This window comes from Limanda limanda, chromosome 20 (genome assembly GCF_963576545.1).
Source record: "Limanda limanda chromosome 20, fLimLim1.1, whole genome shotgun sequence".
Lineage (NCBI taxonomy): Eukaryota > Metazoa > Chordata > Actinopteri > Pleuronectiformes > Pleuronectidae > Limanda > Limanda limanda.
The window spans coordinates 4,098,333-4,111,667 of record NC_083655.1 but is presented as its reverse complement, the minus strand read 5'-3'; the positions used below and the strand labels follow the sequence as shown (position 1 = coordinate 4,111,667).

Sequence of the window (13,335 nt, the reverse complement as noted above, 5' to 3'; positions counted from 1 at the left end):
AGTTGAGTCCGTGATCTTGACTCTTCACACTTGAACCTCTGAATAGAAAAACCTCTATTGTTCAAATCTTCCTCTTCCTCTTCCTCACGACAGACGCAAACATCGGAGCCTTGGGGTGATGAAGACGAGGCAGCTTTTCTTTGAACTGTTATGAAAGGGAGACTCTGAAAAAGAAAAACCTTGAAACACCGTCACTTCCCTGAAAACAGGATGTTAGGGTTTATGTAACCGGCTCAGTGACATCATGAGTATCAAGTATAATTTAACTATATTATTTTAATATTAAGAGTGAAAACACTATGTTGATTAAGCAGGTTTTCAAAGCTCACAGCGTTTCACAGGTTTTTTCAGGTTTCAAAGTCTCCAGCTCTATAGTTTTAATTCTAATAAACAAACTGTATTTGTGGGGAAAAAACTCCAATTAAATAAGGATGAATATTTAGCTCATATTTGACAAGTGGCCAGAAACACAACAATTTTAATTGGAGGCTCATTTATGGTGACTTTACGTATGAAAAAATATTTTTCCGATAAAACTGTCACTGCCCACATACTTCCAATGCGTCCTTTTACGATGAAGTGGTTGTTAATAATACATCCACTAGAGGGCAGCACAGAGTTGATGGTTGCTGACGTCGCCCTCTGCTGGTTGTTCGGATGTAAGCAAGTAGCTGACGAACAAAACTGAATATTTAGCAGAAGATCACGAGAAATGAGAATGAAAATAGGAAAAAAAAATTACGTTTAATATCAGCTTGTAAACATTTATATGATTTGCCCTCTAGTGGCGAAAAGGATTCAATGTAATATAGCTTTCCCTGCTTTGTAATTAAGTAATTCATTTTTATTCATTCGGTATCTATCACTCTATCTCTCCATCCATCCATCATCTATCTTTCTATCTATCTCATATCCTGTGATGTTCCTAAATCCATTCATTCTTATGCATCAAGCCAAACTGTGCTCCTCCTCCCAGTTTATCAGGCAGCTTATAGGGCGAACGACTAGAGGGGGGTGTGTGTCAGACAGAGAGAGAGAGAGAGAGAGAGAGAGTGTGTGTGTGAGAGTGTGTGTGTGTATGTGTGTGTGTGTGTGTGTGTGTGTGTGTTGTATAACAGAGAGAGAGAGAGTGTAGACCCCAGTGTAAAGTGAGGATCTGCCTGCGTTCACACAGCAGCTGCTGAGCTCGGCTCTTTCTGCCGCTCACGTTCCTGCTCGTCGTTCATTAAACTCGTTCTTCTTCCTCCTGCAGCTCCTCTACGTTCTGCTTCACCCTCCTCATCGGGACTCTTCAGGGAACGTCTCCTTCCCTAAGTTCTCGCTTCGCAGTCTGTGAGAGAGGAGCGGACGGAGCTGGGATCGTCCGCGGCTCAGAGAAGCAGCAGCAGACGTCTGGAGGAAATAGTTTCTCTAAATGGGAAGAAGAAGAAGAAAAGCTGACAAAGACTCTCTCCTTCTCTCTTGAGAGCATCTACGTTGTTGTCCAGAAGATGATTGACAGCTGTACCCCCAGAGACCAGATGGACCAATAAGGACAGAGAACAGGAGACACTATGAACACGACGGAGCATCCTGGTCTGAGCCAAGGCTTCCACAACTGGAGCCAAACGGCGTCTCCACTGAACAAGGACTTCTCCTCCCACGACAAGGACTCGTCGGCCGGATGCTACGAGCAGCTGCTGATCTCCACCGAGGTCTTCCTCACTCTGGGCATCGTCAGCCTGCTGGAGAACATCCTGGTGGTTGCTGCCATAATCAAGAACAAGAACCTTCACTCGCCGATGTACTTCTTCATCTGCAGCCTTGCGGTGGCTGACATGCTGGTCAGCGTCTCCAACGCCTCTGAGACCATCGTCATCGCGCTCATCAACGGAGGCAACCTGACCATCCCCGTCACGCTGATTAAAAGCATGGACAACGTGTTTGACTCCATGATCTGCAGCTCCCTGCTGGCGTCCATCTGCAGCCTGCTCGCCATCGCAGTCGACCGCTACATCACCATCTTCTACGCGTTGAGATACCACAACATCGTCACCCTGCGGCGGGCGATGCTGGTCATCACCAGCATCTGGACGTGCTGCACCGTGTCCGGCATCCTCTTCATCATCTACTCGGAGAGCACCACGGTGCTCATCTGCCTCATCACCATGTTCTTCACCATGCTGGTGCTCATGGTGTCGCTGTACGTGCACATGTTCCTGCTGGCGCGTCTGCACATGAAGCGTATCGCGGCGCTGCCGGGCAACGCGCCCATCCACCAGCGAGCCAACATGAAGGGCGCCATCACCCTCACCATCCTCCTCGGCGTGTTCGTGGTGTGCTGGGCGCCGTTCTTCCTCCACCTCATCCTCATGATCACGTGCCCGAGGAACCCGTACTGCACCTGCTTCATGTCCCACTTCAACATGTACCTCATCCTCATCATGTGCAACTCCGTCATCGACCCCATCATCTACGCCTTCCGCAGCCAGGAGATGAGGAAAACCTTCAAAGAGATTTTCTGCTGCTCTCACGCTCTGCTGTGCGTGTGAGGCGTCGCCCGGGCGCCGGCCTGCACGACAACACGCCGCCAACCAGGACTCCTTTGATGTTTTGAGTCGCTGCAGACTTCTCTCACAGTCGCTCTGAATGATTGATGAGAGCAGCAGCGCTCGCCTGTGGAGCCGTGAGTCAGGATTCTGTGGAGGAATGTTTCCAAACAGCTGGTAACACAGAGGTTGGCTCTCACTGTCCTGCTGCTCTCACGTGCAATGTGAAGTAAATGTGACCAACACGTGTTTAAACAAACAAACAAACAAACAGTGTTTCATTAACACATCTTTAATCCAACTGGTTGTTTCCACTCTTACGTGTTGTTTAAAGTGAAATAAATCAAATCTGTCATTGTCATCTTGAAGAAATGAAGGAGATGACAAACTACCTCCAAGTGTCAGAGTGGAATCCTCCTCGTCGCAGGAGCCGCGAGAATATTTGCACTTTATTAGGAACACCCCACTCGAATTGATCCAGCGACTGGTCGGAAGCTTTCCTCTGACGCTCGGCTCCATGTCCACGTGACGTCTCTGCAGATTTTATTCACAAAGGATTCAGATGTGGCGACTGAAGAGGTGGATGAAGGACAGCGAATCATGGACGTGGTCATGAAACCAGTTTGAGGCGTTGTCTTGCTGGAAGATGACTGGTGAAGATGGCAAACTGTCACATGGTCGGTAACAACATTCAGATTGTGGCATTTGGTTGAAGTCCTGCAGTGTCCTCCTCCCTCTTGTCTCCTTCGTCCTCTGATGTTCGGAGTGAAGATCTCACACCAACATTTCCCGATCTGATGTGAACGGGAACTGAAGCTGCAGATTGTGAAGCTGCAGACTTTAAGCTTTGCACTGCTGCCACCTGATTGGCTGATTGGATAATTAGGGAGCATGTGTCCTGGCGTTCCTCACAAAGTTCTCTTGTGTATAAAGTGTAAATTCCTTGTTTGTTCGGGCTCCCGATGAATGTAAAGAAAATGTGAAACAGTTTGATTTCATGAGATATAGTTTTATTTTAAAGTAGAAGCCATTATTTATGTCCCTCTAAGATCTTAATCATGAACTTATTTTCTCAAAGGGTATTTTAAATGGTATTTTACCAAAAATACAGTAAATATGTCCAATTATAAATCTATTAAAGACTATTTTGCAGAGAAAATGTGTCAGGTGGGCTTTTGAAAGCTGCTCTGAAAGGATAAACGCACAAAGACGAGATTTAATGTTGAACTTGTGACCGTAAAATGAAAAGAAAAACCTACATTTGTGTAATTTGCCTCTTTGCTGCTGTTTGCCTGTTATCGCACAGGAATTATTTATCGACACTTTTCTCAGATGCAGGTTTGTACAATTGTGAAATCATTACACCAAGGAGGGTGATGTGTTGTTATTGTTATTATAAATGTGAATGTGCAAAACAGATGATTCAGACAATGATCCTGAAATGTGAATAACGTGGCTTTTTGTATTGATCAGGCACAAAAACATGTCACTAAATAAGTGTTTTCTGGTTTGAACTCAGATTTATTTGTACCTGAGAACAAAGCGGTGATGTAACAGGTCATAGATGAATCTCTTCTACCTGATGATTGATGTGTTTCCTGTGGATTCTCACCTGTTTTCTTTTGTTCCCGCGGAGGAACAGAGTCGATTAAATGTGACGTAAGATTTCCTGTGAGCAAACGTGATGAACCTCGTCTGATTTCCAATGCAAGCCCTTGTGAATTTGTGCGTTGTGTACACGTTTGTGTGACTTTTTGCACATGTGGGTTGTGTCTCACTCTCAGCATGTTAATGTGACTTGTAAAGAGATATATTTTTCCTCATGTTCGCGTAACAGGACGCGTTCTACCAAGTGTATTTCCATGTACTTGCTTGTGTGACCTGTCGCTTTTTATCCTGGCCTTAAACATGTTGCACTGTGATGTAAAGACATGATCCTCTGTGAGCGTGTTTCACCAACCGATCCTCTGTCTTTCTATTTGAGTAAATGCTATTTTCAATATTGCCTTATTTATTTATGCCTTTTGAAACTTGAAGTGCTCTTGAAACGCACAAGATAAAAAAAAACCTACGTGCACGGGTTGTGCCGATGTTCTGTGTTCAGAAGCTTCGCCTGGAGTGTGAGTCATGTGCTGCTTGATGACTGCATCCTCTGTAAACTGTGCTGCAAAGATACTTCAATAAAGCTGTTTGTCAGCGAGCGCCGGGCCTCAGACTTGAACCTTTACTCACCGAGCTGTTGACTCTTCCACCGATTCACACGTGAAAACAGCCTCACGCTCAAAAACAAAATGAACAGTGATAACAGAGTCAAACACAGATTCGAGTCTTTAAACGTGCACCCACACAATCACTGTCTGCAACTATATATATTTAATTTTACATAATGACCATAACCTGAGCCACATGTTAGCAGCTCAAAATCTTCCCTGAGGCGAGAAACAGGATGAAATAAAAGCCCACAGGGTTTGTTTATTTCATTCATGGTGAATAATTTAAACCGAAGTAAACAAATAGATTTTATAAGTCTGGAAAACGGCCCCTGTGTGGTTCAGGTTTCAGCCTCGAAAAAACACTTGTTCAATACAGCTTCGGGAGCATCAGTGCAACAAATGGATTCTAATTATATCAAAGTTAATGAGATCCTCATGGACGTCTTAGGCCGTAATGGAGTCGTAGATTTTAAAAAGAAGCTGAGAAACATCAGGGATGTTCTTGAGGACACTGGCGAGGGAGCATCGCTTTTAATCAAATCTGCACAAGCTGCAGAAGAGACAGAAGTACAGAGAAGCAGAAATGTCAAGGAAAGAATTTTAATTAAGGAATAAAAGAAGTCTCATGTAACGCTGCAGATGCTGCTTTAAAAAGAAGCTTTCAAGAGGATAAATAACAGACTTTATTAAAAACCCTGAAAATAAAGGGCTTCAAGGATCGATAAGAAATAATGGAGTTAAAGTAACAGGCTGTGCAAATTATCAGCAAATTATCAAACTAGACGAAAATAAGAATCCACTCTGACAAGAGAGCCGAGGTTTGGAAGGAACACTCGAAATGTGGTTTGCAGAGATTGAAAAAAAATTAATTGTCTCTTTATGAAAACATCTTTGAAGGTTTGAAAACTTAGTTCCAAACAACAGTCGACGTTTCAAAGCTGTTTATTTGAATCTGAAATCAGACGCTTGTTCCCTCTGGTGACGGCTCCACGGTGAATGTTGGATAACGCCGGTTCGTTCATCTCAGCTCGAAAGTTTCCATTTGTTGTTCTCACCTGATTGGACGAGTCACCGTCACAGCGGCCGTGGCACTGTGAGCAAATAAGAGTTCAAACCGGAGAGGAAGTTTTTGTTCTTCAAACTGATTGTTCGGAGGTAAACAGAAAAACCGTCAGATTCAGAGGAGAATTCAGACAAAGACCTTATTCAACGTCTCATTTTACCAAACAGCTGCTCTGACCTCCTGCAGCGAGTCAGCTGACCTTCCAGTTCTTCTCTGCACATACATACCCACGATAACTTTATTTCATGCAGAAGAATAGAAGAATAGAAGCTGAATTGGTTCGAGTAGTTTCTATGTTTTTTCTGCTAACAAAGCCGGCAGATGTCATAAACAAAAATATTCCCTTTCATAGAAATACCAATGGAATAAGACGTGATGTTTTCAGCAGCCTTGGTAAATTACTACAATTCTCCTCTAGAGTGATACAATTCAGGTAAGATTCAGGTGAGATTATATAAAGATGGGACACGACAAACTAAACAACTATTTCCAACACCATAAGTATTTATATATATAAAACAGTCCAAGTCGAGTCACTTAGCAACGCTGAAAATGTCACGAAGACTCTGAGTCCTCAACAATTTTCCATCTCAGAACAAAGTGAAAGAGGTCGTTTGTCTTTTAATGTAAAATCCACTTTGTGCAGAAAAGGTCAAATACAAAGTTCTATTAACATTTAAACTAAAGCAAATGTCTGAGATTCCATCTTCAGAATTGATTCATACTCAACAGTATGTCTGATTTTAACAGGTTGAAAATGTGTCTACAATAAAATCAATGTCACAACAACCTGAGCCTGAATCTGTCAGATTAATAATTGTATATATTTCTGTGTAAGTAAATATAGACGACACGTCTCACGTTCCTGCCACGATCCAGAAATGAAGCTGAAATATTTTGGGAGCTGTCATGTCGGCCATCTTTATAAAAAGTGGATGGTTGACACTTGTATTCATCAAACTAAGGACTAGTAGACATATGTCACTTTGGGTTATTTCCACTTGGACTCTTCATGTTGTTTAAATTCAATCTCTTCGTCTTTTTATCCATTTGAGAAACTTCCTGTGTTAAGTTCCATGATTTCCTTGAAGTTTCCCAAAAACTTTCTGAACTTCTGAATCCACTTTGCTCGGTGTCAGTGAGGCGAAGCTTCGTCTCTCTGCTCCTCAGACTGAGGCTCAGCAGCTTTACACCCGACTCCAGGATCCTAATCAGCTTTAGGTGAAGCCGCGGTATCACCGGCTCCGGCGGCGTCTCGACTCGCCGCCTCCTATGCATCATCCACACTGTTAAACTGTTAACTGACATCATCAGTTCTCACGGAGCGGCGTCTCATTCTCTACACCTGATTTACAACGAGCCAACACTGCTCTCTCTCTCTCTCTCTCTCTTGTTTCCTCCCGGGTTTCTCGTCGCATGCGGACTTTCAGCCACAGCGTTAACCCCCCCCCCCCCCTTGTATTGGCTCCGTCCGGCCGGCCTCGGGGGGGTTGGTGCACGGCGTGCGTTAAATTAGCAAATGTTGAATCTACTCTCGTCAGCTTCAGCCACAAGAAAATAATCACAGAATTTACTTCCAAGTCAGGTCCCTCTCCATTGAGTCAAATTAATACTGAATCGTAAAACATGCATGTGCACTGTTCCTTGTTCTTGAACAGAAACGTGTCGCATTGAGATAATACTAGTGCCAGAATTAAGATATAATTATTATTATATCTTAATTCTGGCACTATGAGTCATTTGTTCTCTCCTGAAACCTCAGAAAACATGCAAACTCATTGTGTAGCTGAAAAACATCATGTGGGGAAATGGTCGGCCTTTTCCATCCCCAGGGGAGGGGGGGGGGTAACACGGTCTCCATAACAACGCAAAGCCTGCACCGAGATGTCATCAAATGAATCCTGCGAGTGGCCCGAGTGCTTGTTGTTCTCCTTCAGAAATAAATAACCAAGTGCAGGAGAAGCTCGTCTTGAAGGTTTCACCCTCACACACACGTGCATCGAACAGGAAGACACAACATGTGACACACGACAGAGGACATGACACACACGTGTGTTTGTGAGTCTGTGTTGTGTGATCCTAAAAGAGCTACAGCTCAGTTATCACTGCACTCAGTGTTGAGGTTTCACCAGGTCTGTGAAGAGACATGAAAACTTCTGAGAACAACTACACACATGTTATTTAATTTATATATACAGTATATATATATATATAATTCACTCTCAGTGGACAGAGTCCTCTATATAACGTGTCCATAGGATCATCTCTGCAAACCCAGTGTGACTCAAACCGTGTTTCATAAAACCTGACAGCTGCAGTGACGTGTGCATTCACACACCAGGGGAAGAAGCTATTGATTGCTTGACCCCACCGGCGCCTCAGGCTCAGATATAAGGGTCTGCATGAAAGTGTGCGTGTGGACAAACCAACGAGGAAGAAACGTATCAATTAAAGACCCCTCCTTACTTTAGCAGATCCAGTATCAAGCCCACTTCTTAATTTTCTCGGCTCTCTCTCTCTCTTTCTCTCTCTTGAACCAAAGCATTGATTTTTCTCAGGAAGAAGAAAAGTATTGATTCTAGAAAACCTAGTTCTCTTCTCTCATGAATCACAGGTAACACCTCTATCATCTCTCCAGCAGCCTGGAGATTATCAGGTCTTACTCCATGTGCAGTTTGAGTACTGTGTCAATTTATGCTATATAAATATATATATTTATATAAATATCAGTATCACCACTTGGTTTCTCTATAAATAACGATTTTCTTTGTGATATGGCTGCAAGTGGTTGTTGTTTGTCTTGATCTCTGTCCACGTTGGTATTGAATTCTGCAAAGATGAAGCATCTTTAAGATGAGATAAGATAAGATATGTTAAGATAAGATAACATAAGATAAGATAAGATAAGATAAGACAGGGTAAGATAAGATACGATGAGATGAGATGAGATGAGATAAGGTAAGATAAGATCATCTTTAATTAGTCCCACAAAGCGAAATTTGCAATATTACAGCAGAAAAGTCAATTTTTTACGAGTTTTAAGTTTATTTATTTTCCATTTTTAAAACGTTTTGTGTTTGATTTAGTTTTATTTGTTGAACTGTTTATTTCTGAAATCCACTAGAGCTCTTTTGAATATTAGTTTTTATTCCATTCTCTTCATCTATGCTGCAAACTGCTGCTCCAGATGCAGCGTTGCTTTTATTATAAATACAAAGATCTTTTAGACGATGGATGTTTATTTAATTCCAACTCATTGTTAAAATTCAACACATATGCAGGTAGGAATATTCAAATCACCCCCCCCACTGTTTCGCTGGCAGCTGCTTATTAACACCAGAAACTTCTGTTTGTTGTGATGAGTAATTCAGGCAGAAATGTCGGCGCTGGAGACTTTTATCTCCTCCTCCTATTTATGTCCTTTTACTCGGTACTGAAAATTGGCTGCAATTTACTCACAAGGTAGAAATCTCATCTTCTGTCTAAGTTGACGTCTTCTCTGTTCGTCACGTGTCAGAAACCTCATCAGCAGCTGTAACATGTGAAGTCTCACGTGCAGCTGCTTGTGATCGCTTCAGGAACATGTTCGAATGCAGCTAATGTTTGCAGCTTCTACTCTACTCTGTGGAAACAGTAAACACGCTGTGGTTTTATTCTTCAGCTGCGAACCTGCCTGAGCTGCTCGTGGATGTCAAGAGGAGAGAGAGACGTCTGTCCTGGAGGTCATGAGGCCGGTGAACCTGCTTCGTCCTCCTGGCAGCAGCTGCCACGCTCAGTCTCCTGCCGCTGTGTGAGAAATACTGATCACCACTGTGTGGACACATGCTGCTCAGCATTCAGGTATTCCACTTTCTACTCTGTGTTTAGAGAGAGGCTGGAACCAGCACTTCAGATCGGTGGGAAATGAATAGTTAATGCTCCAGGAATTGATTGATCTTTTCTTTCTCTGCTAATTAACCAACGTCTCTAAACGTCTTCAATCATTTTCATCAAACTTTGAGCCGATGACCACAGATTCTGGAAACATTGAGACCTTGAGGAGACAATAGCAATAATTGATATTAAATGTCGGCTGTAAAAATATAATTTGTGTGGTATTTCCATGAACTTAACTTAACTATTCTCTGGCTCATGTGGGCTGGGAGACGTCACTCACTTTACTCTGCACAAAAGACATTCAACGTTTACATTTAGCATTTAGATTGAGCAATTATCTTTATAGAAGGTATAGCTTTGACATGCTGGCTCACTGCAGAACATAAGAGTTGGAAAACACATTTAGTTAGTTTCCATGACTTTGTGTCTAACGATGGAAAAAGTGACGGTTGTAAAGTTTTTCACTTGACAAAGTTAAAGGTGTGAAAACTGAGAAAGATTATCAGCTCGTATTTGGCTTGAATTCACAAAACATTTATTAAAGAATGGGAGAATTAAATGGATATGAGCTACATCTATATCTACCTCTTATTTAGAAACCTGTGTAGGGTTGGGTGTGTTTCAGGTATGATACGATACTGGTATGAAATCCATACTTTTAAAATGAAACCAGTTCCGAAACGCTGCCAGAACCGACATCTGCAAAACGACATTCGAACATAAAAATGAATTTCAAAAGTGCTTCATGAAGTTTGTTGAGTTCCTCACTTCCTCACAGTCTTCAAACAGTCGCTGCTCCCACATGAGATTCAGCCACACTTCAGTCACGCAGAGAGTTTGTTTCCACCCAAGTTAAGTGTGATCAATGTGAACTTGCCACGTGTGGAGATGTTTATGTTGCTTGTTAGTTGTTACCAGGGAAACAGTTCCAGTAAAGAGCTCAGGCACCGAAACGAGGCCCTGGAATCTGCGTCGTTATTCGGTCCGGTGGTTTTTGTGTAAAGCTGCTGATGAATAAACAAACACATGCAGATGAGGAGATGTGAGGTGATTGTCGCCACGGGAGTTTATCAGAATGTGATTGAGCTGCTTCCTCCTGCAGCTCGGAGCGTTGAACAGAAAACCTGCTGCAGCTCCACGGCTCTGATTCCCTCACTTCACTCTCCTGGTGTTTCCTGCTGCTGAGAAAATAATGGAGAAAACGCAACTGGACTTAAACACAAGACTTTTCAAAACAGGATCGGATTTATTGTTGTTACTATGACAACAGAGGTCTGGTACACATGCCACTGCTACCTTCCTGCAGGTCACGACCTTCGTGGACATTATAATGATTCCATAATTTAAATCGCTGCTAATGTAACACGTTGGCCGAGAGGCAGGTTTGACCTTTTGTCCTCAAGCAACAATAAGGTTCAGTGTCACTGAGATTGGACCTTTTGCAAAACTTCTTCCAGAGTCATGATGCTCGGGAAGTTTTCAGTGTTGGCTTGTGATTAAATCCTTTATTTACACGAGGCAAATAAAATCATAGGTTATAGTTTAAATTATAACAGACGTGTTAACATATAAATGCAGAGTCCCACAACATTGAGGACAAACCACTTCCCTCTCCGTCCACACAAACACTTCCTCTGTCCTGAAGCATCAGCAGCCCACTGGAACTGGACAGAACAATTTAATAACCTGGTTGTGTTTCCACTCGTCTGTTTGTTTGTTGCTCGATTTTCAACAGCATTATGCAAAAAACAGATTCTAAGGGAAATTGATGAGAGGAAGAGACCAGGAAAGGGTCCATTAAATAATGGATCCAGTAATGGTTATAAGGAGACTGTTTTTGTATTTTCGTGTTGAGTGAGTTATTTTTGTGTTAAGAACGAAAACACATTTTCAGAAACAGGCTTCAACTTGTCCATTAGACCACGAGTGAAACCTATTCATGAGAACCTGAATACATCTTTATTAATAGAGCGCCCGAGCACCTCATAGAAAGGATCTTTACATACCAAGGAAAGATCTATAATATGAATATAATATGTACGCTGTAAGCAGAGCTCCAGGCGTCTGAGCACGAGCTCACGCATCAGATCTGCGGCTCAGTATAAAACCATGGAGCCCGGCTGCAGGGAGAATTCCGGAGGGAGTACTTGAGCATTCACTGCTCATCTGTTCTCTAATGTGCTGGGAGAAGTGACAGCTCCTTTTTCTCCTCAAAGGAACAAACCGGAATATATTCAGGGTATAAAATATACAGGAGGCGACTTGAAAATCCACAGTTTTTGCCTAATGGAAGATCCTTCGGAGAATGCTAATAAGGCCGACCTTTAATGATGACATCCATCAGTTCCTTCAAATACGTCTGCGGAGACAGGAGCTGACAATCGAACCGGAGCTGCGTTGACTTAGCGGATGTTTGATCTCGTGGCTGCAAAGCAAAGGACGGTGACGGTGACGTGGGTCGACCGCTTTGATCCAAACATCGAACCATCAGCTGTCTGTTCACGTCTGGAATCAGGAGAACACTAGGTAGTTGTTACAGTGTGAAGGTCTCTGGAGCGTTGATGTAAGAGACTTCCTTCAGCCCTGCTGTGTGTCCATGCTGTGGGACCCCTGCTGCTCGGCAACAGTACAGGTCGATGGGTTTTCTCAGAAGGGAAACGACCAGACGACGGCTGGATGCTAGAATGAGGAAATACCACCACTTAGTTTGGATTCTCAGGAGAAACGATCAGGAGAAATGATCGGGAGAAACAATCAGTAGAAACGATCAGGAGAAACGATCAGGAGAAACTCGACTTCACTGTCGTTCTGTACAGACAAGAAGAAAAAAAACCCGGTGACAGAATGGAAGCAAATCAGAAAACACAGAGAATCAATGCTTCTCAAATGTCAGTTTTGAATCCGAGCGGTTTGGAAGGAAAACTGCAATCACCAAGGAAACAGGTGATTGGTGTACATGTGTGGCCACATGTGATATATAACCTGCTGTGTTCATTAATTAACAAATAGAAAACAACACAATACACCGAACCCTGAATGTCCCTGATAAAATGACAAGCCTTTTACATATATCTATTTATTATTTTAGAGTGTCTTTTTATTAAGGACTTAATTCACAATGTAAAACAGCAATTACCAGTTGAAGAAGAGTCATTACACTGTAACGTCTGGTTATTACAGGACGTGTTGAAATGCGTCTTAACGAGTATTGCACTGAATTGAAATTCTCCATCTGCTGAATTTCTTCTTTAATTTAAGAAGTTAGGGGTTAAAATGTTCCCTCCACAAAGTTACCTGCACATTACAAAACTTTTCTCCTCTTTCAGTTCGATCTTTCCACGACTCAAACTCAACTTAGACAACATTAAACTCTTCACAGCTCGTACACTGAGCAGAAAGCCTGATGCTAAATGTAGCGCTGCAGCCTTTTTTTCCAGAAGCTCTAATGAGCCATTTACTCTCGATGTCAAATTTCGCCCTTTCGACAAATTGCCCTATTTACTCGTGATAAAGTGAGGTGAGGTTATTATTTATTCTTTGTGATATCAGATTGCTGGTCTCTCTCCAGACCTCTGCCCCACTTCAGATCCATTATCGCATTAGACTCGTCTCATGGAGTGTTTGTGTCGGCGACGTCCCGCTAACAGCTCGTAGG

General features: G+C 42.7%; 1 protein-coding gene across 1 annotated transcript; it reads left to right on the top strand.

The window, feature by feature from the left end:
• The first annotated feature begins 1,553 nt into the window (after positions 1-1,553).
• mc4r (melanocortin 4 receptor) lies at positions 1,554-2,531 on the top strand. The gene has a single exon (XM_061093957.1). It carries the CDS (start codon positions 1,554-1,556, stop codon positions 2,529-2,531), a length of 978 nt encoding a protein of 325 aa, XP_060949940.1.
• The last annotated feature ends 10,804 nt before the right edge of the window (positions 2,532-13,335 follow it).

Coding starts and splice junctions, on each gene's coding strand:
- mc4r (XM_061093957.1), top strand. CDS start 1,554: ATGAACACGACGGAGCATCCTGGTCTGAGCCAAGGCTTCCACAACTGG.